General features: G+C 48.2%; 1 protein-coding gene and 1 long non-coding RNA gene across 5 annotated transcripts; one reads left to right on the forward strand and one right to left on the reverse strand.

Moving 5' to 3' along the window:
- Positions 1-641: 641 nt before the first annotated feature.
- On the reverse strand, positions 642-19,612 carry rhag (Rh associated glycoprotein). 4 transcript variants are annotated; one of them, XM_064340870.1, is made up of 16 exons: positions 19,374-19,612; positions 13,285-13,468; positions 12,414-12,564; positions 11,788-11,935; positions 10,565-10,731; positions 9,731-9,868; positions 9,230-9,351; positions 8,791-8,864; positions 8,197-8,270; positions 4,428-7,623; positions 3,537-3,615; positions 3,281-3,424; positions 2,882-2,937; positions 2,437-2,541; positions 2,242-2,337; positions 642-1,828 (listed from the first exon to the last, which is right to left on the reverse strand). In XM_064340870.1, the coding sequence occupies exons 1-10, from the start codon at positions 19,558-19,560 to the stop codon at positions 7,549-7,551; spliced, it is 1,320 nt and encodes a 439-aa protein (XP_064196940.1). In that variant the 5' UTR covers positions 19,561-19,612; the 3' UTR covers positions 642-1,828; positions 2,242-2,337; positions 2,437-2,541; positions 2,882-2,937; positions 3,281-3,424; positions 3,537-3,615; positions 4,428-7,548. The 4 variants fall into 4 exon arrangements, with proteins under 4 accessions (XP_064196940.1, XP_064196942.1, XP_064196941.1 ...); XM_064340872.1 differs by having other exon boundaries at positions 2,242-2,328; positions 2,431-2,541; XM_064340871.1 differs by having other exon boundaries at positions 2,437-2,726.
- On the forward strand, positions 7,559-8,880 carry LOC135257770 (uncharacterized). The gene is made up of 2 exons (XR_010330737.1): positions 7,559-7,678; positions 8,052-8,880. It is a non-coding gene; the product is annotated as an uncharacterized LOC135257770 (long non-coding RNA).
- Positions 19,613-27,670: the final 8,058 nt, after the last annotated feature.

Consider the following 27,670-nt stretch of genomic DNA (forward strand, 5'->3'; position numbering starts at 1 on the left):
TGCACACACACCGTTCCTGAGTCAGGCTCCAGTGGGAGCTGACTCCTCCTCCTCCTCCTCCTGGTACTTACTGTAATCACCAGCTCCTCAGAAGGCCCTTGTCCTGATTGGAGCTCTTTACCTCCCGTCCTCAGGCCTGAAAGAAAGCTCTAGAAGCAGGTAGAATGTTCCCGCTGTTGAACAGGAAGTGGTGACTCACTCCTTGGTGGTGGGGGGGGGGTATTGCAGGGTGAGAACATGTGATTGGCCATAGTCCACTGCACACAGCTCCCCCCTCAGTCTCCATACCGACTGCAGTCTGCATCCGCACGTCAGGTTTAATGCTGCTTTTTAAAACATTTATGAAACGCTATGGCCGTCTCACACTGCCCGTCCTGCAGCAGACCAAGAGCCAACCAATCACTTTCCCTGAGTTTGTTTCCTCCACCCGATTTCTGCCAGCGGCCAATGACGGAAGAATGATTATTCACAAACCCCATTACAGGTGCAGCAGGAGGTTTTGAGTGTGTGGTGCAGCAGGAGGTTTTGAGTGTGTGGTGCAGCAGGAAGTTTTGTGTTTGTGGTGCAGCAGGAGGTTTTGTGCAGGGGAACTGATGGTCCACAAAACCACAATAATGTTGTAAGCACAATAACCACAAGAGTTCAGAGTCTAGGACATGTTTTATTATTTGGGGGACACTTTGCCCCTCCCCCCAAATTTGGAAGAAGACACGTTTCACAACCTTTGCTGTACTTCTTTTCAACAAACAATCACATCACACAGACAAGTTATTTATCTTAAACTGACAACTGAAATTGTGATTAATGAATAATTACAGAGGAAATGTAAGAAAATTCTGAAAAAAATTTAATCGATACATTTTATCTTTCATGCATAAATTTTTGGGGTGAATCCTGAGTCACTGTTGAGATACAGAGGAAGAGCTGGGCCCACTTTCAGGAAGCAGGATTACAGAGTTATCTGGATAACTGCACTGAGTAAAAACCCAGAACCCTCCCAGAGCTGGAACATGGACTGAAGTAAAAAGAGCTGTTCCAGGTTTTACTCAGCGCAGTTATCTAGATAACTCGGAAATCTAGCTTTGAGAAATATACCCCCCTTGACTGGAGAGACTGGCGTGGTGTTTGGCCCATTTGTTCCCTTCCCCCCCCGCCCCAAGGAAACATCTCACAATTAGACCAATAAAAATTGATTTGAAAAGCAGCAGTGAACTCAACTAATGCCAGCTTTGATTAACCCCACCTAAAATTAACTACAGCGAAAATGGCTATAAAATGGGAAGGGTAAAAAAAATCACATTTTTTGTTGCCATGACATTCTGTCACCATGATATTTTCACAATAACAGTCAGCCCTGAACTAATTTCAGCTGATCCTGAGGAGGCTGTAGCTGTTCACACGGAAAAGCTGTGATTGACATTTTCTCCCACAGTATGTTGTCCAGCCATTGCATTCTATGGAGGGCAGTATGGTCTTTTACACAAATAAGGGTCTTGGGCAACACACAGATTAGTCAACAATATTACCCCCCATTCAGAAGTACACAAGCAAACGGTGGTAGAGAAGCAGAGGACAGAGCTGGCAGCAGGAGCTCAGCGCAGCTGCACGGGCAGCGGGAGCTCAGCGCAGGGGTAAATAAATGTAAAGTAATGGCTCTTCCCTAAGCCCAGGCTGTCGTTGGGAGCGGGCTGCAGGGGCAGAAGGACCTCATTCACACGGACGACGGACAGAAGTTTCCAGAAAGGACTGTTTTTAGCACCAAGCTCTCCTGCTCGGGTCAGAGGGCAGAGTTGAGGAAATTCAGGAGTTCGGCCCGGTTCTTATCCCTCTGAGATCATTACACATACACACACACACACACGCACGCACGCACGCACGCACGCAGTAAAGGAGAGAGGAGAGAGGGAGGGGGTTAGGCTGGGGTCTCCTCCACACTCTGAAGGGACAGATTTAAAACAGCAGATCTGGTGCCAATACAGAAAGACAGTTTAACAGAGCAGCGGTGCCACCTACTGGGCACACCTTTTTATGCAGTAAAAAACAAAACATGCAGTTAGGTAACACTGTATACAGTCTACAGTAGAACAAAAATCGCACGCAAGCACACACACACACACACACACACACACACACAGCACGCTACTGTTGCAGGGTGTGTATATAACAGTTGACCCTCAGCAGAGTGACTCAAAGACCTAAATGAGCTCTTAATCCATGATGACATCACAGCCGCAGGTGTACCTGTTTGTCCTTCCTGGACTTCTTCACTTTCATTTTAATCTTCCGTCCGGAGATCATGCTGACCTTTCTCCCCCTCCTCTTCTTATCCTTAAGATACTGACAGAGACACACAAGCACAATAACAGAACTTGTGCAAATGGCTTTTCCCCCGAATGACCTATGCCCTGAAGACAGATAGGTAAGTGGGACGTGTACCTTGGAGATCTGCACAGGTCCCGATCCTTCTTCATAATCCTCATCCTCACCCTTCTGTTTCTTCTCTTTCTTCTTTTTGTGCTTCTTCTCTTTATTCCCTTTATGCTAAGAGTTCACACGTACATACATGCATATACACACACTCACACACGCAGACACATGCAGAGACACACACACGCACACAGATGTACATACACACATATGCACAGACGTACGTACACACACACAGACATTTACATATACTCACCCACAAACACAGACATATACATACACTCAGACATATACACACACTCACACACATGCACGCAGAGAGAGACACACACACACACACACACACACGCAAACACACGATAGTAAAAAACTGTAAATATTAGCAGGCAGAGGGGAACTCTCAGTGCTGAAAGTGCACTTGGCTTTTCTCGCCCGTAGTAAATGGGAGGAATACCTTCCTGTGTCGTTTCTCCTTCCTTCCTTTCTTAGACTTGGACTTTCTGTGTGAATCTGAGGAAGAAGGAAGACTCCTGAGAACATTTCACCCGTGACTGTCCGCAGATTTTAATATTTTTAAATGGGGATTAGATTAATGAGACTTTCTTTGGTACAGAGGGTGACACTTTCTCCTGGATACTCCGTAGCACACTTGGGGGGGGGGGGGGGTACAGGTGTCCGAGCGGCACACCTCTCTGTGTGACACACAATCAGTTCACAGAGCTACAGACTGAGGGCCCCTCAGCTCAATTGAATTTAACTGCAGCTCTACACACAAATAAAAATGCAACACTGCAGTGTGTACACCTGTTACACCTGTACATATATTTCAGATTAATACATCTCCCTCACTCACCACTGCTGCTAGAGCTCGACCTGCTGACTGAGGAGCACGAGGAAGAGGAACCTGATGAGGAGGAGGAAGAGGACGAGGAGCTGGATGAGGATGATGAGGAAGACGACCTGCTTCGGCTGCGCTTCTGTGTCCTTCTCTCCTTTTCTGTCCCAGTGAAAAAATCAGCCGTCATTTTCAGCACACCGTCAGGGTCCAACTGCTAAGGAACGCGAAGCGTCTTCAGAAACGGTACATCCGGTAAATTACGGAACTTTACCTGGGCTTCGCACTCTTCTCTCGTCTCTGCTACCACGTGAGTCGCTCCTCCTCCTCACCTTGGAGTCTGCTCGGGTTGACTAAGGGAGAGAGCAGAGATTCTTTTCTGAATCGTACATCCGCGATGGTCCTTCCAGTTAATAATAATGTCTCTGTACTGCACCTAACTCAGGTGCAGTAAGTAAACAGGCATGCGGATCACTAACCCCTGGCTCTTTAGCGTACCTGAGTGTAATATAACTGGGATTGTCTGATGACCTGCAGGTGTGCACGCTACCCTGACAGTGACGAAACCGCAGCAAGAGGCGCATTAGCGACCCGCTCCGGAAGGACAGGAACCGAACAGTGGACCGGACCAAGCTAAACTTAAAGTAACGTAAGGTCCGTTTACATTCATCCTCGTGAAACAATAACATATAATGTACTTCGTGTGGAAAGTGCACTTTACTTGGCTATAAGCTGCTACCGCATTTAGTCACAGAACATTTCAATGTAGCAACACAATGCTTGGGTTACTTAGTTTAGCCAGCGAGCTAATTTCGATACTTAACTTTAGGCCATCTTGGTAACATCCCGGGACTAATTTATATTAAGGTAGATACACAGATACATGGTATGGGTTAGCGTATGCTAATACTGGCCGCCAGTATTGCATACTAAATATAGTTACAGGAAGCGGCCGTATAAATCCATGCACTAGTTTCCCAAACACAGACTGCAGCATACGAGTGAAACTAAAAATGAACCCAAGTGCATCTCAACACAAGCGCGTTCTCGCATTACTGTCAGGGTAGTAACTTCAGAGCTTGCGTTAGTAAAGCCGGAGTTCCTTCTCGTATTCGCTAGATTCAGTATTTCCGTCCTAGTCTCTGCTAGCTGGCTAGCTACTTACCATTGTCCAAAGACCATGTAATTACACGTTTGAAACGAAGATGGCTGAAAATGTCTCGATACACTCCACTTAAAATAACACTCATATGCAACTGTAGTCTTTCTTTTTGCTAGCAATATTTGTTATCTACCACAATAACTTGTTCAATATATTGAAACTACACATTCGTAATCACAACAGTGCCACCATCTTGCAGCCCACAATGCACTGCGATATTAAGGCCAACCCCGTAGATATGCGCATAAGGTGGCGATCTTCCATTTTATAAACGCATGAGGCAATTTTATGGACTCAGTTGTTTAGTTCAATTGATTTAAAAAAATAAAAATAAAACCAATGTAATAATTCCAGAAGACTCATCTAGATTTGTCATTATTTTTCCATTTTTCCGTGTTCAGTAAAATTCAATAATTCAAAACAAGACAAACAGCCTAAAATGGTTTGTGAGCTGTTTATTCATTTGAAGTGCTTAATGCTTCATGCAGGTATTATTCCTCATTCAGAATTATTAAAAATATATAGTCTCAAAGTCCCATTAATTTAACAACTAATTACAGAAGCAGATTAATTCCATTCATTATTATTCACAAAATTATGTTGGATATTTTGTAAACATGAAGTACCATATGAGCGGTACCAAGAGCTCAAATAATTCAAAAGCCTATTTCGAGAGAATAGTTTTTCTAATCGGAAAACGGGATGTGCTTCCTTACAGGGTTGAGAAATGTAGGCTACTGATCTAGAGCGCTGTGCACAAAAAAAACTGGCACGAATAACGTGAACAAGTTGTGCTCCTAGAGGTGTATCAGTTCAGTACTGTGAAAACACTGTGTAAATATGACTTGCCTCAACACTGGGCTCGCACATTAAAAAATGTTTTTGAGAAAGAAATAAAATGTAGAAAATCGTTTATATGCAGATTTAAATAAACACACTTATGATATCGCTGGAAGTCGCTAGCATCACGTGATCTTCACAAAAGCATTTTTTTGAGTCCATAGATTTACGGCATCAGAAGGTCACTCATTTTATTTGGTAGACTTATCTTGCACACACGATCAATGCAAATGCTGTTTTTTTAATCTTGATATCTTTATATTTTTTATCTTTATATTGTATCTTGAAAAACAAAAACATTTCTCCCCATTCATGGAAACCAAATATATTAGCATTCTCGATTTGTCCTTTTTATGACAAAGGAAGTCTGTTCTGTTAATAACTCCAGCAATGACATTACAACACGGAAATAACAGATTTTTATGTGCACGAAGCTATTACACGTACACTATTTTGTAATTTATAACGGAAAATGAATAATGTATAGAAACATATTGTAAAATATACAAATATTTGGTATATATACTAGGCTTTGGTCTCAGTAGGATGTAGCTAATTTGATAAAAAACGTAACCACTAAAATGTAATGTTCATTACAAAATACTACCATGTATTGGAAAATATGTTTGGAGTGCCTTCTTATATTAAAATGTATTATGCGTGTTACAGAATGTACTTTAATGGGGGGCATTATTTTTTGTTTCAGTTTGAAATTAATTTTTTATTAAACTAGGCATTTCTCACAACCCTTTCAAATAATATATAAAAAAACACACATAGGTTATACCATATAAAAACATATTTATAATTGACAGTATTAATACATGATACATTTGGAAAAAGCGTAATAGTAATAGATATTTTAACGTGGTGAGTTCATCTCTAGCTTATAATGAGGCCTTCACTTTACTGCCTGTGGTGTAAGCAGCACTCCTGGCAGGTGACTTTTTAATAAAAAACAAATTTGTGAAACTAAAACTAGTGTCTTTAGTCAGTTTTACTCCTCCCTCTCACTGATCTTATTTTGGATTTCTCTAGTTCAGGCTCATATTTCTTTAGTTCAGGGGTTTACTGACTGGTGATGAATGCTCAGGTGATGCACACTAAAACAGGCCAGTAAAACAGCAGTAAAGGTATTTCTGAAACAATATCCCAGACGCTCACTGGCTGTTGTTGGACACACAGGGAGGAGTGTAAGGGAGGAGTGTAAACGGACTTTACGTCAGTATGTGCACAGGAAGGAGGGAGCGCGAGAGAGAGGAAACAAAACAAGCGAACATGGGTGTGAGCCAGGTTTACCTGAGCAGGTCTGTGAGCCAGGTTGTTTACCTGAGCAGGTCTGTGAGCCAGGTTGTTTACCTGAGCAGGTCTGTGAGCCAGGTTGTTTACCTGAGGGGGTCTGTGAGCCAGGTTTACCTGAGCAGGTCTGTGAGCCAGGTTGTTTACCTGAGGGGGTCTGTGAGTGTTGGCTCGTGTGATTTACAGATTTACAGCTGTTTGTCTAGATCCTCCAAGCAGGTTGCAAGTAAAAAAGGTTTTTTTATTTTATTTTTTGTTTTTTTGTTTTGTGTGTGTGTGTGTGTATGTGTGTAAGGTAAGGTAAGGTTGCACAGCTCAAAGTCTGGAAGCTTGAGCCTCTGTCATGTGAAAAGTGTGTGTGTGTTTCCTGAGTGACCTGTCCTGCATGTGAAGCTACACAGACCTGGCCGGCCAGGCCGGATTGGAGGTACATAACACAGCTTCTCATTGGTTATCAGAATGAATGTACATAACACAGCTTCTCATTGGTTATCAGAATGAATGTACATAACACAGCTTCTCATTGGTTATCAGAATGAATGTACATAACACAGCTTGCCATTGGTTATAATTTGGATGGGGCAGAGGGTACTAGCCAGGCATTGGCGCTAAAACGGAACTAATCCAGAAAACGCTCCTGTCCCCCGCCATTTCATTGGAGTCGCTGAACTACTGGAACGGAACAGCGGTGATGTGTGCAGTAAGATACTGAAAATAAAAAGGGGCTTTGCTTTTGTTTTTGGGCTGAAGTGAGTTAATCCAGGAGAAAAATACTGACCTTCGCATCTTTGGTTGTTGAGAGTACCCGACAGACCAACAATATGCTGCTTCAGAAGTGTCATAAAAGAACAAAAATAAAATATTATCTAAGGAATTTATCTCCATTATACATTGCTATCGTCCTGATAGCACACATTTCCAGGTATAGGGGTATATGAGAGGGATGTGGAGAGAGGGGGAGGTGGCATCACAGCTTTTCCCTGGTTTAGGCCTCGACTTTGTTCTTGGGATGATCTCCGTGAGCCAAACTCTCCTCGTTCTCCTCTTCCTCCTCTGGTACCTGCAGAGAAATTAGCTGTCAGTCACTGCCCCCACCTGCACAGTGGCCATTACAGGTGAGACTGGACACTGCTGATTGGAGAGTGAGACTCCAAAATGGGTGGAGCTACAATAAGCTGTCCAATAATCACTAACCTATGTCAACCAATTAAAATTATGCACCAAAGCAGGGCACAACAACTGGTTAAAATCAGTGAGTAACTGATGATATTATGGTAGCTTCACTTATTTTTGGAGCCTCATTCCCTCATCAGTACTGAAAACACGGATGTTCATTTGGTCTAATCGTTTAGGCTGTACTGTGCAGAGGAACAAAAAGTATTTGTGTATTTTATTTGCAAGTGTTTGCTAATGTTAGCTTAGAGAGACAGTGCATAAAAATGGCTGACAAAATGAGAAATGTGACAATAATGTGGATGTCTTTTTTAGTAAATAGTATAGTTGTTCCTGGCCCATGACAGCAGCCTGCAGGTGTTAAAGATCTCCTCGCTGAAGGCAGACCCAGCTTGGGCAGACCAGGTTTGCACCCCACCGCTCATCCTGGGCCCTGAATGTAGAACCCCTGCAGACTCACCTCCCAGTAAATCGAGTCGTCAAAGCAGTTCTGGTCTGGAGGCTGTCCCCACACGGGCAGCTTCATGATCAGACCTTTAAAAACAAAACCGGTCAAAGTCTGCACTCCCGCATTTTACAAAAACGCTCCTGCATTTTACAACATCGCTCCTGCATTTTACAACATCGCTCTGATGCAGATTCAGCTGTGGAAAAATCAGTGATAAAATGCTTGAAAAGCTAATGGTTTAAAAGCCCTCCTACCATTTCAGATGGTAGGTACCAAACTGGTTAACAGTTCATAGTGTTGTGGTCACCAGCCCTGTTTCTGAAGATATACCATCCTTTCGGTATTCAATTCATCCCTAATTTGACACATCTGACTCTACAAATTAGCTGCTCAACAAGATCTCTAGCTGTTGAAGGTGGTGAGTTTGAGTGGGTTGGAGTGAAAACCAGCAGGACAGTAGATCTCCAGGAACAGAGTCGGTTGCTGTTGGTACAATATATCCTGTGCAAGCTACAAAGGAATTCAGAACTCTATGGTATCTGTAGAAATCATGCATGTTTTTTGTAATGCAATAATTGGAATAAAATGTAGGTCAGATGAACATACCTGTGATGGCCCCCCCGACAAGTGCGAACCCCAGGGAGGAGGCCAGGGCTGCGGCCTGCATGGAGGCCAGGCCACTAGGGGGCGACAGAAGCACATGCATGAGAATGGCACACTGAGTTTCACAAACACGTCCTTCACTTACCACACAAAACCCAGATGTTCTGACTTGTTTTTCTGTTTTTACATCATTCATTCAATAAATGTGGCTATCCATTTCCAAATTTATTTTCACATTATAGTATTTCTTTACAATCAACTTTTTCTGTGGGAAAAAGAGTGTTTTCCGGGAAGCTGAACTGTTTCCAAGCAGTGTTTGCAGCTCATATATTCCACAGCTTGTGTGAGGGCGGCCATTTTGGCTCTGATTCAGACTATGGGCTCCACGCGGCTCCTGATTGCACAGGGGCCCTCACTGTGGACACTGAGAACGCTGCCTTACTCTTTCTTCTTCCCCAGTGCCGTGGCCGTGATTCCGGCCAGCCCGCCCAGAATTCCCGGCATTCCATGGAGGTTGTGGACTCCGCACGTGTCCTGGATACCCAGGCTTGCAGCAAGGATGGGCTGAGGAAAATTTTAATAAAAAATAAAAAAATGAAGATACAAATCAATAATTCTCAACACACTGTCCATTTTAAGCAGCATCTGTGTCAGTGTAGGATTGTTTAAGCTGGGTGTGGCCTGACCTCAACATGGGAGTCAAACCTGCAACCTCCTGTTTGCTGATTAGCCAAAGCCCACACCCTTTATTTAAACAAGTTTAATGGTGCTCAAAATATTTCTGCCTGTAGGCAGGTAATAAGCTGTACCTTTGCAGGTCGAAGCGTGCTGAGCACCCTTGCATGGTCTGCTTTACCTCCTCAGTCCACTTCGTACCCAGCAGTCGTGAACATCATGTGCTACCTCTCTGTTTGCAGTGGCGTTTCCGTCAGGAAGCACTCACCGTCAGGAACTTGAACCCCAGCGTGGAGATGATCCCGGCCACAGATCCAATCAGCATCGCGCCGAAGGGCCCAATGTTCATGTCTGCACAGGTTCCCACGGCAACGCCTCCAGCCAGAGTGGCATTCTGAATGTGCACCTGGAGAGCAGTGGGGTGAGGTTCTGAATGTGCACCTGGAGAGCAGTGGGGTGAGGTTCTGAATGTGCACCTGGAGAGCAGTGGGGTGAGGTTCTGAATGTACACCTGGAGAGCAGTGGGGTGAGGTTCTGAATGTGCACCTGGAGAGCAGTGGGGTGAGGTTCTGAATGTGCACCTGGAGAGCAGTGGGGTGAGGTTCTGAATGTGCACCTGGAGAGCAGTGGGGTGAGGTTCGGAATGTACACCTGGAGAGCAGTGGGGTGAGGTTCTGAATGTGCACCTGGAGAGCAGTGGGGTGAGGTTCTGAATGTGCACCTGGAGAGCAGTGGGGTGAGGTTCTGAATGTGCACCGGGGAGCAGTGGGGTGAGGTGAGCGCACTCTGCTTTGGTTTCTTTTACAGAAACATTTGAGCTTAAATACTTTACCTGAGAGCGCAGCAGCAGTCCCCTGTCCCCCCACCCATTATCTGGCTCTATGAGTGTATTCAGCTGTAACTGACCCCCTCTAACTGCCCCTCACTGTGCCTGAGTGTGTAACTGACCCCCTCTAACTGCCCCTCACTGTGCCTGAGTGTGTAACTGACCCCCTCTAACTGCCCCTCACTGTGCCTGAGTGTGTAACTGACCCCCTCTAACTGCCCCTCACTGTGCCTGAGTGTATTTGGCAGTGACAGACTCCCTCTGGCCGCCCCTCACCATGTCCAGCTTGCCCTTGTGCTCCACCAGGCTGGACGTGGCGTAGGCTGTCATCACGCACGCGGCCAGGGACAGGTAGGTGTTGACCACAGCGGTGAACTGGTCCTCTTTACTCCCCGCGATGCCCGAGTTGAAACTGGGCCAGAACATCCAGAGGAACACGGTTCCTGAGAAACCAAGGACAGCACACCATTACTGAACACGCCATCACTCAACACATCGGCACTCAACACGCCACCACTCAACACATCTGCACTCAACATGCTGTCACTCAACACGCTATAACCCAACACGCCGTCACTCAACACGCCGTCACTCAACACATCGTACCAACACGCTGCACTCAACACGCCGTCACTCAACACATCGGCACTCAACACGCCATCACTCAACACGCCGTCACTCAACACGCCGTCACACAACACATCGGCACTCAACATGCCGTCACTCAACACGCCATCACTCAACACGCCGTCACTCAACACGCCGTCACTCAACACGCCGTCACTCAACACATCGGCACTCAACACGCCGTCACTCAACACGCCGTCACTCAACACGCCGTCACTCAACACGCCGTCACTCAACACGCCGTCACTGAACATGCCATCACTCAACACGCCGTCACTCAACATGCCGTCAATCAACACACCGTCACTCAACACATCGGCACTCAACACGCCATCACTCAACACATCGGCACTCAACACGCCGTCACTCAACACGCCGTCACTGAACATGCCATCACTCAACACGCCGTCACTCAACATGCCATCACTCAACACGCCGTCACTCAACACGCCGTCACTCAACACGCTGTCACTTAACACACCGTTGTTATGATGGCTGGAGGGGCTTGTTATGGTGGCGGGGGGGTTGTAGTTATGGTGACTGGGCGTTTTTTATGGTGGCGGGGGGGTCGTAGTTATGGTGACTGGGGGCTTGTTATGGTGGCGGGGGGGTCGTAGTTATGGTGACTGTGGGGTTGTTATGGTGGCGGGGGGTCATAGTTATGGTGACTGGGGCTTGTTATGGTGGCGGGGGGGTCGTAGTTATGGTGACTGGGGGTTGTTATGGTGGCGGGGGGGTCATAGTTATGGTGACTGGGGGCTTGTTATGGTGGCGGGGGGGTTGTAGTTATGGTGACTGTGGGGTCATTATGGTGGCGAGGGGGTCGTAGTTATGGTGACTGGGGGCTTGTTATGGTGGCGGGGGGGTCGCACCGATCATGGCGAACACGTCGGAGTGATAGACTGAGCCCTCGTTGGGGTGCCCGTTCCTCAGGCCGGGCCGGTACAGCATGCGAGCCGCGGCCAGCCCAAAGTACGCCCCATAGGCGTGGATGGTCATCGACGCCCCCACATCACTCGCCTGTCAAAAAACAACACTCATATGTATGGTAACCCTGGGTTACACTTCAGACTGCAGTGCATGTTTTCTCCACCTGGTGGTGCAGAAGGCATCTTCAGGACAGCAAATATCAAACTATTCTTTCCTTATTAATGTAGTGATACATTTGTTGTGTCTAAATATGAAAAGTATTGTGTCTAATATAATAAATATAAGCAGAAAAAAGAACAACTATAAGAGGACTGGCTGGGTGTTTGGTCTGGCTGCTGATTGGTAGCCGGACATGTGGTCTGGCTGCTGATTGGTAGCTGGGCGTGTGGTCTGGCTGCTGATTGGTAGCTGGGTGTGTGGTCTGGCTGCTGATTGGTAGCTGGGTGTTTGGTCTGGCTGCTGATTGGTAGCTGGGCGTGTGGTCTGGCTGCTGATTGGTAGCTGGGCTTGTGGTATGGCTGTTGATTGGTAGCTGGGCGTGTAGTCTAGCTGCTGTTTGGTTGCTCACCCCCAGCACTTCGGCTACCAAGTGCTCATTAAGGGAGAAGATGGTGATCTCCAGCACGGTCATGATGAGGAGCTGCACAGGGCTGGTCTTCCCCAGGACCGCCCCAAAGGAAATGAGGACTGTGGCTGTGCTGAAGTCTGCGTTGATCATCCTGCAGGTACCAACACAACATTACTCATCACTGTTCATGTGTTTATGTGGTAGTTAAAGAAACCATGGTAACATGCAAGGCCATTGTGGAAAGATGTAAATTCCAGCTATCCTGTAGCACTCAAAAACATTTATGAATATTAAATTTGCCAGTATAATTATATATGTCCAGTTCCAACAGTCGCCTTTGTTTATGACTCTGTGTAAGAGTTGTCCTTGTAAGTAAAGTTCCTGTGTGACAGTTGTCCCTGTATGTCATGCTCCTGTGTTGTGTTTGTCCTGGTCAGTTTGGCGCTAGTCGTGGTCTGTTTGGCGATATTGCGGTTGTTCAGGTCAGTTTGGCGGTAGTCCTGGTCAGTTTGGCGGTATCGTGGTCAGTTTGGCGGTAGTTGCGGTTGTTCAGGTCAGTTTGGCGGTAGTCCTGGTTGTCCAGGTCAGTTTGGTGGTAGTCCTGGTCAGTTTGGCGGTTGTCCTGGTCAGTTTGGCGGTATCGTGGTCAGTTTGGCGGTAGTTGCGGTTGTTCAGGTCAGTTTGGCGGTAGTCCTGGTTGTCCAGGTCAGTTTGGTGGTATCGTGGTCAGTTTGGCGGTAGTCGTGGTCAGTTTGGCGGTATCGTGGTCAGTTTGGCGGTAGTCGCGGTTGTCCTGGTCAGTTTGGTGGTTGTCCTGGTCAGTTTGGCAGTAGTCGTGGTTGTCCAGGTCAGTTTGGCGGTAGTCGCTCACCTCAGGATGTCCATCTTGATCTTGCCGTCGCTCATGTGCCAGAAGCCCTGCATGAGGATGCCCCACTGCAGGCCGAAGGCCGCCAGCAGCAGGTTCAGCCCCACGCTGCTGAAGCTGTAGCGCTTCAGAAACGTCATCAGGAAGCCGAAGCCGACAAAGATCATCACGTGCACGTCCTGGAACACTGCGGAGGAACAGCAGGTCAGGGGTGAGAGGTCAGATCCGGGGGAGGTCACGGCTCACCACAGACATAGAATAGCGGAGACAGAGAGAGAGTGGTGGGGAGAGAAAAAGAGAGGGGAACCTCTCTAGGACTCTTTTCACGCACTCCATCTCTCTCCTTTTCTCTCTCCATTGCTGGCTTTTATGTGCTGATTTTTGGGCTGAAGTCATCCAACCAGCCCAGTCTAGTCAGAACATGTAGAAAGGCCATTTGCCATAGAGATTCTGAGAGACTATGTACCATAAAGATTCTAAGAGCCAATGTACCATAGAGATTCTGTGAGGCTGTGTACCATAGAGATTCTGAGAGACTATGTACCATAGCGATTCTAAGAGCCAATGTACCATAGAGATTCTGTGAGGCTGTGTACCATAGAGAGTCTGGGAGAATATGTACCATAGAGTGTTTGTTCCTAACAGAGACTACAGTAAAATCCTGCTCAAAGTGCTTTCCAACATAATAAAATAAAACGTGATAAAACATAGTAAACATAACTATATAAAGTTAAAACCTTAACACTGTTCAAACAAAAGGATTCAATGAAAGCAAATCATTTCAACAGTAAAACCAAAGCATTAAAAAAATGATGATAATAAAATAAAATAAAAAAGAAAGTTGAACTTAAGATTTAAAAAATTAGCTTTTCTGAGTCTTGAACTGTTGCTTTAAACGGAGAACTGTTGCTTGCCTGACGGATAGTGATTGGTAATGCATTCCAAGGCTCTGGGAGCATAAAAATCACAACACTGCTTCACCTGGTTTCTTAACTTTCATTATTGGAACATGAAGTGAAGCAGCAGCTGCTGATCTAAGTGTTCGGCTTGGAGCGTGTGCTGACAGAGCATCTGAAACTTATTATGGTGCTAAACCAGGGAGGGCTTTGCAAACCCAGAAAAGTGCTTTAAACGAAAATCAGCCCTGAAAGATACTGGGAGCCAGATTGCCTGTATAAAGGGGGTCCGGGACGTCCTGGTACAGTCTGGTGCGTTTCTGCTGTTCTGACTGCAGTGGGAAGATGGGCAGGGTTTCTGCTGTTCTGACTGCAGTGGTAAGATGGGCAGGGTTCCTGCTGTTCTAACTGCAGTGGGAAGATGGGCAGGGTACTGCTGTTCTGACTGCAGTGGGAAGATGGGCAGGGGTACTGCTGTTCTGACTGCAGTGGGAAGATGGGCAGGGTTTCTGCTGTTCTGACTGCAGTGGGAAGATGGGCAGGGTTTCTGCTGTTCTGACTGCAGTGGGAAGATGGGCAGGGGTACTGCTGTTCTGACTGCAGTGGGAAGATGGGCAGGGTTTCTGCTGTTCTGACTGCAGTGGGAAGATGGGCAGGGTTTCTGCTGTTCTGACTGCAGTGGGAAGATGGGCAGGGTTCCTGCTGTTCTGACTACAGTGGGAAGATGGGCAGGGTCTTGCTGTTCTGACTGCAGTGGGAAGATGGGCAGGGTACTGCTGTTCTGACTGCAGTGGGAAGATGGGCAGGTTTCTGCTGTCTGACTGCAGTGGGAAGATGGGCAGGTTTCTGCTGTTCTGACTACAGTGGGAAGATGGGCAGGGTTCCTGCTGTTGACTGCAGTGGGAAGATGGGCAGGTTTCTGCTGTTCTGACTGCAGTGGGAAGATGGGCAGGGTTTCTGCTGTTCTGACTGCAGTGGGAAGATGGGCAGGGGTACTGCTGTTCTGACTGCAGTGGGAAGATGGGCAGGGTTTCTGCTGTTCTGACTGCAGTGGAAGATGGGCAGGGTTTCTGCTGTTCTGACTGCAGTGGGAAGATGGGCAGGGTTTCTGCTGTTCTGACTGCAGTGGGAAGATGGGCAGGGTTTCTGCTGTTCTGACTGCAGTGGGAAGATGGGCAGGGGTACTGCTGTTCTGACTGCAGTGGGAAGATGGGCAGGGTTTCTGCTGTTCTGACTGCAGTGGGAAGATGGGCAGGGTTTCTGCTGTTCTGACTACAGTGGGAAGATGGGCAGGGTTCCTGCTGTTCTAACTACAGTGGGAAGATGGGCAGGGTTTCTGCTGTTCTGACTGCAGTGGGAAGATGGGCAGGGTTCCTGCTGTTCTAACTGCAGTGGGAAGATGGGCAGGGTTTTTACTGTTCTGACTGCAGTGGGAAGCTCATTCCACCACTGGGGGGCAGTACTTGTTTCTGGGGGGTGTTAAACACCCCAGCGGCTGCCAGCATTATCAGCTGCCACGCATGCACTCCCCGCTGGGCGTGGCTCGCGTATCGTATCCATGGAGACTGAGTCTGCTGGGCGATTACAGTTTGCTTTTGGCGCAGTTGAGCAGGGTCACCACCTCCTGGGGTGGAACCATCTTTTTCCAGGAAATTACCCCATGCCCCCCCCCCCCCAACCTTGCCATCAGCCAGCAGACCTCCTGTCTCATTCCTGCCCCCCCGCCCCATGCTGTGGGTTACCCACCCACCCCCCCCCCCCCCCACTCTGAGGGGTATCTGAGGGGCATCTCTGGAGGAAGGTGTGGTTTCTGAAAGCGCTTTGAGCTTTGATTGTGGGTGTCACATCTGGAAAGGGTTCACCCTGTGAGCGGGGGGGGGGGGGGGCATGTCCTCACTGTGACCTGGTCTGACCCAGCTCTAAACTGCCAGCGTTATTCAAGCAAAACCAGCAGGCTGCTTAGTGACTTACACTTATATACACCTACGCACACGCACTCACACGTACACACTGCGCACACACACACACATGCATACCTACGCACACTGCACACACACACTCACACACACACTGCACACACATACTCACGCACACACACACGCACACACGCACACAAACAGACACAGACACACACTCACCAACACACACTGCGCACGCACACACACACACACACCTATGCACACTGTGCACACACTCACACACACGCACACACACACACACACACACACACACACACATACTCATGCACGCACACACCACACACGCACACAAACAGACACAGACACACACTCACCAACACACACACACACACACACCTATGCACACTGGCACACACCCCACACAAACACGCACACACACACACACACACACACACATCAACACACACGCAACACACACACACACCACAACACACATCACACACACACACAACACTGCACATCACCACGACACCAGCACACAACACACACACAACACACCAACTAGCACACTGCCACACTCAACACACAAACAAACACTACAACTATAACGATCACAAAACCATACAACTCACTCCACATTTAAAAGTGATGCATACAGATCAGATCCATCAGTCATTTTTGTGGTTGTCTGAAGGGCTGGTGTTTGTTTTGGGTGTTTGTATTGGTTTAATGTGCATGCACTGCATTACCCTTCATATTGACAATAGCGGCATTATCAAAGGTCCTATGATCCCACCAGACAATCAATATTATAGCACATTCCCCCAGGCGTGCACTTCTTCACTCCAGGAGAAGCATGGCATGGGAGCGCCAGGGTGGAGCTGGTATCTCCTGTGAGCAGAATCTCTGAGCCTCACGCTTCCTAGCACCAGGGCCGCGCGCAGAGCGCTGCGTCTGTACGCCATGTCAGGGCTGGCCAGGCAAGATAAAGGCGAAAAACGTTTTTTTAAAAGCAGAGCCGCATTTTTCAGCGCGATGTCCTGCGTGCTGCCAGGGCAGGCTCACAGCGCTGGTTTCTGGGTAATTGCTTTCGGACTCTGACCATTAGCCTCAGTTGAGTTACGGCGAGGGGATCTGAGCCAAGTAATCCAGGCAGGGTGTGGAAACATTTTAAACCTGCTGTTCAACGTCTGCCATTATGTGGTCTCTGGTTCGTCCCTTGATAAAACTCCAGAGCTATGCCGTTTTACAATAACATCTCTCTGTTTGTTGTCTTTACTTTGAGCTCTTGATTGCTGACAGCTAAGTTCCATTTAGCATATTGACCTCCCATACTGGGCCAAATCTACAAAGTTCCATTTAGCATTATGACCTCACAAATCGTTCCAAATCTACAAAGTTCCATTTACCATTATGATCTCACAAGTTGTGCCAAATCTACAAAGTTCCATAAAACATTATCACCTCACAAGTTCTGCCAAATCTACAAAATTCCATAAAACATTACCACCTCAAATAGTGCCAAATCTACAGTAAGTAAGTACATCTACTATAAGCTTCCATATAGTATTATGTATACACTGGGCCAAATCTTTGTGTACGTTAAGAGTGTGTGTCCTTTCCACTATTGTACTCCGCAGAGTATTACTGAACATGCAACAAAAACAAAGCTGCAAAAAACCTGCGGTTCACTCACTCTTAGCCGTCAGCTGAGCGGCTCGAGCGTGACGCTTCCTTTGCGTGTCTGTGGAACGTGCATCATTAATCTCAGAGCTCAGCTGCTAACGCCCGTAACTGAGGACAGCATGCTGCCTGAGATGCTGCTGATACAGGAGGAGTCCACAGCTCCTGTGTAAGAGAGCTTCCTGTTTTATGAAATCCCTAAATGAGCCTAACATAACTCTTGGAAGATGCTGTTCTGTCTTCCTCAGTTTGCAAACATAATCTGTGTGGAAAACAGCCGTTTTAACGATGGTCATGCGCAGCTTTTCTGCATCAAAGATAAAAGAATGGGACGAAACAGGCGGTTAAAGGTCCCTCTGTCTGCCAGTCTCAGTAGCTGTTAGGAATGTCAGAAAATCCATGTCCCCCCCGGCTCCCCGCTTAATCATGTTAGTGTGCTGTTTTTTAAACAGTGGTCCTGTGTGTCATTCCTGACCATATGAAGGTATTTATTGTGTTTTAGTGGACACCCCCACAGCCCAGGATGAGCTTTTCCATTTGTACAGCTGGACTGTATAAAGTCCTGAAAAGTTCACAGTGCTGTGCCCCACCGGGGAGTTGAACCCGCAACCTTCAGGCTATAGTTCCAGTGCCCTAAGCAGCCAGTCACCCCTATACCACACTCCCCACTGCCTTAAAACTAACAAAAACAGGAAGTCACAACTGGGTGTGTCGAAGCTGAACTCTTCAGCAGTTCTGCACTGGAATATGTGTTTTTATCTTATTTCATAATTTTATGGGTAAAGCCTGAAATGGCCTCTGTCAAATTCAGAATGTGAAAAAATGTTAAACTATGACCATTATGCCATTCTAAATTATGACAAAAGAATTCACCGTTGGCACATATTTTTTTTCACCCATACTTCTGTCTGTTTTCAAAATGAAGAAGCAAAATTGTTATTTAATCATTTTGGCAGAAAGTATGGTTGACATTTTCCCAGAATGGAAATGGTGCTGGTAATACAGCCTCAAATAAGTAACATCAACATGAAATCCTTTAAAATGACCTATTTCTACACAGCAGCTCAACAGTTGTAGAATAAATGAAGCCAGATGCCATAGAAATGCTGTGTGCCTTACACATCCAAACCCAAAGCACAGACTAAAGCCCTGCACCATGTCTATCACCAAACAGCAAAACAAACAACTCCTCACACATTTTAATTTCCCCTCTGTTTCTCCCTCTGCAGTTAGATAGCACAGACCCATGCATTGAGGAGAAGACCCACATGACACAGCGAGCTGAAAGGTTTGGCGGTATTTAGAACACATTTGCAGATGAATTTTTAGAAGCTTTTCAGACCTGGGTCAGAACCCAGAGCCTTCAGACCTGGGCCAGAACCCAGAGCCTTCAGACCTGGGCCAGAACCCAGAGCGTTCAGACCTGGGTCAGAACCCAGAGCCTTCAGACCTGGGCCAGAACCCAGAGCCTTCAGACCTGGGCCAGAACCCAGAGCGTTCAGACCTGGGTCAGAACCCAGAGCCTTCAGACCTGGGCCAGAACCCAGAGCCTTCAGACCTGGGCCAGAACCCAGTGGTGTGGGGCGCGGCTGACCTGGGTAAAGGCGCAGGTTTTTGTCCTCTGTCTTGTTGCTGGGTGCGTGGCCGTCATGGGCGCCATGGCTGGAAGGCTTGCCGTCATCGTACACCACGAAGAAGGCGAAGAGGATGATGGTGAGGATCTCGAGGCTGAGGGCCAGGATGGGGAACTTGAGCCTCATGTTGGTGGCGTACGCAGGCATGGCCACGCTCTGGCTTGCTGCTACTCCAGTGTGCTGATAGCACAGGGGGGCGTCTCTGCCCTTTAAATCCCCTGCAGGCCCATCGGGAGCCAATGGCAGGGCAGGACACCCCCGGCCCCGTCAGACACACCCCCTTCACACAGGGTCAGAGAGACAGACAGACAGCAGAGAGAGAGAGAGAGAGTGAGAGAGATATAGAGATACAGACAGCAGAGAGAGAGAGAGAGACAGACTGCAGAAGAGAAGAGAGAGAGGAGAGAGAGAGACAGACTGCAGAAACAGAGAGAGAGAGAGAGAGAGAGAGACGAGACGAGAAAGAGAGAGAGAGAGACAGACTGCAGAAACAGAGAGAGAGAGAGACAGACTGCAGAAACAGAGAGAGAGAGAGAGAGAGAGAGAGAGACAGACAGACAGCAGAAACAGAGAGAGAGAGAGACAGACTGCAGAAACAGAGAGAGAGAGAGAGAGAGAGAGACAAACTGCAGAAACAGAGAGAGAGAGAGAGAGAGAGAGAGACAGACAGACAGCAGAAACAGAGAGAGAGAGAGAGAGAGAGAGAGAAATGCTGGTGAATGGAAGAGCTAAGGGCAGGGCTTCCTCAAAGCATCTGTTCAGTGAATAATAAGAACCATTTTCTCTGAGAGAAAGTCAGAGATGGAGAGAAAGAGAAGCGTAAATGTGGAAGAATAGAGAGAGAGAAAGAGGGAGTGACAATCTGATTTGTAGGCACTTGGATATATTTCGACTTTTGACCTTTGCTCGTTAATGCTGTTCAGTTGTCTGTCTTTATTTACTTCATTGGCTTTCTTCAACAGTCATTTTTAAACCGAGTCATGGGTTTTTACAAAGCTTTCATCTTTTATTTGCTGACTGATTGGCATGTTCCGACTACCAGCAGATGTTTGGTCAGAGCACCGAGACAATGCTGGGAAATCTTGTGAGCAGATGGATCTGCCCCTGTGGTGAAACCACTGCAGGACACAGGCGTAGTTCTCAGCTCAGCATGCAGCCTCTCCAGTTCTCTCTGGGGAGATTGCATGTGGACAGCAGAAAGCACAGGGTTAAATCTCAACATTCTTTTGTAACCTTATCAAACCCCCCCAAAACCCCAAATGGCAGGAGGACAAGTCTGAGGTACCCCAGCTCTGGTTCTGCTGTGCGGTACCCCAGCTCTGGTTCTGCTCTGTGGTACCCCTGTGCTGGTTCTGCTCTGTGGTAACCCTGTGCTGTTGCTCTTGACCGTGTGTCTGCTTTGGTACCCTGTGTGGTTCTGCTCTGTGGTACCCCCTGTGCTGGTTCTGCTCTGTGGTACCCCGTGCTGGTTCTGCTTGTGGTAACCCTGTGCTGGTTCTGCTCTGTGGTACCCCTGTGCTGGTTCTGCTCTGTGGTAACCCTGTGCTGGTTCTGCTCTGTGGTACCCCTGTGCTGGTTCTGCTCTGTGGTACCCCTGTGCTGGTTCTGCTCTGTGGTACCCCTGTGCTGGTTCTGCTCTGTGGTAACCCTGTGCTGGTTCTGCTCTGTGGTAACCCTGTGCTGGTTCTGCTCTGTGGTACCCCTGTGCTGGTTCTGCTCTGTGGTACCCCTGGTTCCCCTGGTTTTCTCCCGTGCCGGGCTGCTGTAAAGCGCTTTCTGCACAGCCTGCGTCTGCGGCTTTTCTCTCATTAAGAGCTCAGTGGTGACGCAGCCCTGCGTGGGCTCCCATTGGCTGAGATTTGGTGAATGTTGAGCAGTGACGCAGCCCTGTGTAAGAAATCTGTCTCTGATGCCAATATGTCTGCTGGCCACACATTCCCTTGATCTCATCATTATCACAATACAGTTGGTACAATGGTAGAATAGCGACCGGGAGTGAGAGATTGGGAACCATTCAAGTCAACAGGCATGCTAATTCAATCACAACAGGACAGCCAATACACTATGGCCTAATTGATAGGTGTTACAAAAACTGACTACATCCGTCTTGGTATGTGTATTCAACACTCCTGATCAAAGCTTCGAAAACAAATAAGCAGCAGCCTCTGGAAAGGTTTGTGGTTCAGTCTGACTCTGCTGAATCCAAGGTGTCATTCGTGCGCTTTGTCACTGCCGGTATTGGAAATAAACTTTGTACATTTTCATCACGTTCGAGAGACGTCCTTTTTTCCTTACACCTGCATGGGCTCCCATTGGCTGAGCTTTGGTGAATGTTGAGCGGTGACGCAGCCCTGCTGGGTCCATGGGAGCTTGGAGTGAGGTGACCACCCTGCGTGGGCCATTTGCGAGCTTGTGAAGTGTGGGACGACCGCTGGCCATTGTGAGCTGTGATGTTGAGCGGACAGCCCTGCGTGGGCTCCCATTGGCTGAGCTTTGGTGAATGTTGAGTGGTGACGCAGCCCTGCGTGGGCTCCCATTGGCTGAGCTTTGGTGAATGTTGAGTGGTGACGCAGCCCGATCCCTGTGAGTGTGTCACAGCTGTGTCTGTGGATTTGCTTCCCCTCCTCCATTACCACGCACACGACCACCGTCAAGGCCAGATACAATCTAACTGCAGCACGCTTTGTTTGTTTAACTTTGGAGGGACGGGGGTACATGGGTCATCACGTGTCCCGCAGTCCTCTCTGTCACAAGCTCACCGGGCGCTGAAACGTGGCAGAAGCTCTCTTCTCTAGGTCTGCAGGCAGAAGCACGTAAACACATGTTCTGCTGGTGCTCCTGAAACACTGAGCTGGGGAGACTACAGGTGAACATCCTCTCCCAGTGCATCACTTTTTATTTTTTCATTTGATGGGATGAGGAGAAAGTACATTTATTAAAAAATTTTAAAACAAAGACTATAAGATGGGACTGCTGTGCTCACAATGTTACCTAATGAATGACCACACTCTCCACAGCCAAACAGCAATTAACAAATAAAATGGCTTTAAATAAAGTGAAATTACCGTTTCCGTGAGGAGGTGAGTGTCCATCTTGCCTGTAAAGTGAACTCCTCTGGCAGTCTCTGTGGACACAGTCCAGTCCGCTGTCTCCCTTGGTCACGGTTTTGATCAGAGGCCTTTATCCAGATTTCAGATTGTTTTGTAGTACTGTGGGATTTTTACTGCCGTGGGATTTTTACTGCTGTGGGTGTTTTTAAGGCGGCACATTGAACGGTCCTCCTGGGGCACAGGCCTTGAGGTTGCAGTTTCCGGTGTAGGTGTTGCCCTGGCGAGCGTTGCCATGGCAACGGGCTTTGCGCCCCAGTGCCCGTGCGCGTCTGAGCGTGCTCCCTGGGGCCTGTGCACCTCTGGCAGCTCTGAAACGGAACCCGGAACGCCCCGCTGCTCAAACAGGAAGCCAGGCTTCAGGAACCCCCGAAGGGGCGGAGCTAATATTAGAGGAGTGAACACAGTGTAGTGGTTCGGGGGTTTGATTCACAGGTGCGTCGCTGCCGTTGGTCCTGTGAGCTCAGGTGCCCTCCCCTGCCCTGCTGCAGTAAACGCAGCGCTGCGAGGGGACTGCATGTGGGGAACGCCAGCGGCTCTTCTGATTGGGCGCGTCGGGCGCACGTACGCAGGCTCAGGCCGAAGAGATGCAGCGGGAGCTCAGCACTTCAGGGCGCGCTCCCTGGTGTTGACTGATTGGCTAATAGGAGCAGAATTCTGCAGGGAGCGTGTTTTAGAAGTTGTGCTGAACACATAAGTCATTCATGTGGCCGTAATCTTTTAAAAAAAAAAATCTGACCCCTCTGTGAACTTGGAATTCCAGGAATTACAATATGTTCATTATCTCTCTTTCCCTCAAGTCTAGCGTGACCCGCTGACTTAATGACAGTAAAGTAAACAGCAGGCCAAACTCTCACACACTGCAGCGGCACACATGCCTGCTTTTATGTGATGTGCAGGAAAGTGCAGGAAACTGCGCAGACTATCGCAGTCTATCGCAGGGCTTTAGTGAAAGTACCCAGATTGTGAAGGAATGCAGTGGGGGCAGCGGGCTTCAGCTGGCATGGCTTTGGTTCGCATGCTGCAGTGACTGAGTGTAAACGGGGTTAACTGTGAACCACAGAAGTTACTTTACATTACGCTGCTTTACATGTTACCTTACTTTACATTACACTACATTACATTACGCTGCTTTACATGTTACCTTACTTTACATTGCATTACATTATGTTCTTACATTACGTTACATTGTTACATTATGTTACATGATATTCATTCACTCAGTAGACACTGTTATCCGGAGCCATATGCAGTGGCTTCCCCTGGGGTACGTGTGTAAGAGAGCCAGACCTGGCTGTCGTTCCCAGACCAGCGAGTCAATGCGCTAAATTTCAGATATTAAGTGTGTGTTTGCGCCGTTCTAACCCTGACCTGGTCCTGCAGCTGTGGACCAGTCACACAGCAGCAGCAGTGTGGCCCTGTCTCCTGAGCTGATTAGCACAGGGAGGCGTTCAGGAGCGCACAGGTTCCCTCAGCACAGCTGCCACTGTGCGGCATGCGGGACGGCGGTTCTGTGCGGTTCTCCCGGCACACAGCGGAATGTTCTCACGGTCCCCGAGCGGCTCGGCCCGTTCCGTCGTTCAGGAACGCGGCCTCCTCGCGTGAGAGGCGCTTGAGTTATAAGTGTTCTTAATTGCTTGCGTATGGCAGCTTTTTCCATACGAACCCCGCCTGATCGTAACTTTACGTACTGGATATCCAGCCCCCCCCCCCCCCCTCCGTCTTTCAGAACCCCCTCACCTCTCACTGTGCACTTCTCTGAACCCCCTCTGAGGGATCACCTGCCCCTGCTCTGGAATGTCTTGCTCTGACCCTTGAGTTCTTGCGGTTTTCATGGGATTTATCCTCTCTCTCTCACTCTTTCTCTCTCTCTCTCTCTATCTTTCTCTCTCTCTCTCTCACTCTCTCTCTCTCTCTCACTCTGTAGATTGCTGGCTGCGCAGTTCTCACACAGTTGGGCTCATAGATCCTTTCGGGATCCCACCCATATTCTCACCTGTATTCCCACCCATATTCCAGCTGTATTCCCACCCATATTCTCACCTGTATTCCCACCCGTATTCCAGCTGTATTCCCACCTGTATTCTCGCTGTATTCCCACCCGCATTCCCATCCATATTCCCATCTGTATTCCCGCCAATATTCCTGCCTGTATTCTTGCCTGTATTCCCACCTGTATTCCCATCCATATTCCTGCCTGTATTCCCACCTGTATTCCCGCCCATATTCCCACTGTACTCTAGCCCGTATTCTCACTCTTATTCCTGCCCATATTCCCGCTGTATTCCCACTCATATTCCCACTGTACTCTAGAACGTATTCCCACTCGTATTCCTGCCTGTATTCCCACCTGTATTCCCACCCGTATTCCGACCCATGTTCCTGCCTGTATTCCTACCCGTATTCCTGCCTGTATTTCCGCCAGTCTTCCTGCCTATATTCCAGCTCCCGCTTATGTGAGGAGGCCTAAGCTTCTGTTGCCGCAGCAGCAGGCTGGATTTATGGGCCTCCTTTGGCTGCACTAAAAACCAGAGCATTTTTTAGAAATGTGAAAAACATGACTGACTGTACTCTGGCTTTTCACTTGAGCCCAGTTTTTTATTGTCTGTTGAGCTGACGTGCACACGTGCACACACGCACGCACACACACACGCACGCACACACACACATACACGCACCGCACATACACGCACACACACGCACACACACACACACACACGTGCACACACGCACGCACACACACACACGCACCGCACACACACGCACACACATACACGCACCGCACACACACGCACACACACACACACACGTGCACACACGCACGCACACACACACACGTGCACACATACACGCACCGCACACACGCACACACACACACACGTGCACACACACACGCACCGCACACACACGCACACACATACACGCACCGCACACACACGCACACACACACACACACGTGCACACACGCATGCGCACACACACACACGCACGTGCACACACACGCGCACACACGCGCACACACGCACGCGCACACACACGCAGGCGCACACACACGCAGGCGCACACACACGCACTCATGCACATGCATGCACACATGTACACAAACCTGCACACATGTGCATGCATGCTCACACTGTCTCACACACGCAAGCGCGTACACACACATGCACACGTACACACACACCTGCCCACACGCATGCACACGCACATGCCCATGCTTGCACACACTGTCTCACCCAATGCACTCATGCCTTTACAGGGGGTTTGTCCTATCTAAGCACAGTGTACTTGACCTTAACCTCTGAGTGAGACAGTTCGCTGTGACACCTGTCATGTCTTGCTTCTTTGGGCAGAAATTTCTGCCTGACTGTCAGTCGTCCAGGTACTGGACCCAGTGTTCTACCTGCTCTCTGATTCAGGTGGACGATGACCTGGTATTGTGTAAGCTATCTCAGAAGGAGCATGACCCATTCACCTGTACAGCTTATGAAGGTGCACACACAGCCATCATGGCAAACCGAGTAACCAATGCACTGCTTTTATTATGATTCACCAGCCAGAGGCCGTGGTGTTTGAAAGCTTTGTTCTTTGGATGGAGAATAACAGTGCTGTGTATTGGGTTCTACTTGACTACTTTCATATCCACTTGGAGTGTGTCAGTTAAAATCTTTTATTAAAAAACCATGTTCTACCAAAGTGTAAAAGATCAAGTCATATAGTTTTTGATTTTCAAGGTTTGGCACATTTTTTTTAGCAAGTTGTGCTTTTTAAAGTTATTTCTGCAGCAAAGTCTTTTTGTCAGTATTTGTGCACCACCTCCCCATGATGGTTAGTGGCACCTGGATGACTTATCAAAATAAGAGTCTGAATATGGAAAGGAAGTTTTGAGGCACTTGTGACAGGAAGACTTAACCAAGCCTGAGGGCTTTTGTGTGCAGTTTCTCCCGTTTTTCTCCCCTTTCCCGAGAGCCAGTTTAGGGAATCTCTTTTAAAATAAAGGTGCCTTGATTCTCCCCTCCCCTCGGATCTCATCGATTCCACATGCAAAATGATTCTTCTTCACCCTTGACTGAACCATCGTCTTTTTTCGTTTGCCCTTTATTTATGTGTGATCAAACAGGCACTTTTCCCTGCTTTAGCTGGGAGGAGCGTCACGCACATCCCTCCTCCTCCTGGGCTCTCCCTGAGGATCATGGTGTACGAACTCCCAGCATGCACTGCTCTCCTCCAGCGCCGTGCGCGGCTGTGAAGCTCCCGCTGTAAGAGAATCCGCTGCACCTGTTTCCCGTGAGAACCCCCCGAGCCATCCATCACACGCCCTGACCTTCCCTGCTGCCTGAGAGGGGGGAACAGCCTGCAGGCCACTGTGCACACTGTAACGGACTGTACACACTGTGGATGACTGCACACTGTAACGGACTGTACACACTGTGGATGACTGCAGACTGTACAGGGCTGGACACTGTGGATGACTGCAGTCTGTAATGGACTGTACACACTGTGGATGACTGCACAGACTGTAACGGACTGTACACACTGTGGATGACTGCACAGTCTGTAACGGACTGTACACACTGGATGACTGTACAGTCTGTAACGGACTGTACACACTGTGGATGACTGCAGTCTGTAATGGACTGTACACACTGTGGATGACTGCACAGTCTGTAACGGACTGTACACACTGTGGATGACTGCACAGTCTGTAATGGACTGTACACACTGTGGATGACTGCGTCTTAAGGACTGTACACACGTGATGACTGCATGTAAGGACTGTACACACTGTGGATGACTGCACAGTCTGTAACGGACTGTACACACTGTGGATGACTGCACAGTCTGTAACGGACTGTACACACTGTGGATGACTGCACAGTCTGTAACGGACTGTACACACTGTGGATGACTGCACAGTCTGTAATGGACTGTACACACTGTGGATGACTGCAGTCTGTAATGGACTGTACACACTGTGGATGACTGCAGTCTGTACAGGACTGGACACTGTGGATGACTGCAGTCTGTAATGGACTGTACACACTGTGGATGACTGCACAGTCTGTAACGGACTGTACACACTGGATGACTGCACAGTCTGTAACGGACTGTACACACTGTGGATGACTGCACAGTCTGTAATGGACTGT

The sequence above is a fragment of the Anguilla rostrata genome, chromosome 6 (genome assembly GCF_018555375.3).
Source record: "Anguilla rostrata isolate EN2019 chromosome 6, ASM1855537v3, whole genome shotgun sequence".
Classification (NCBI taxonomy): Eukaryota; Metazoa; Chordata; class Actinopteri; order Anguilliformes; family Anguillidae; genus Anguilla; species Anguilla rostrata.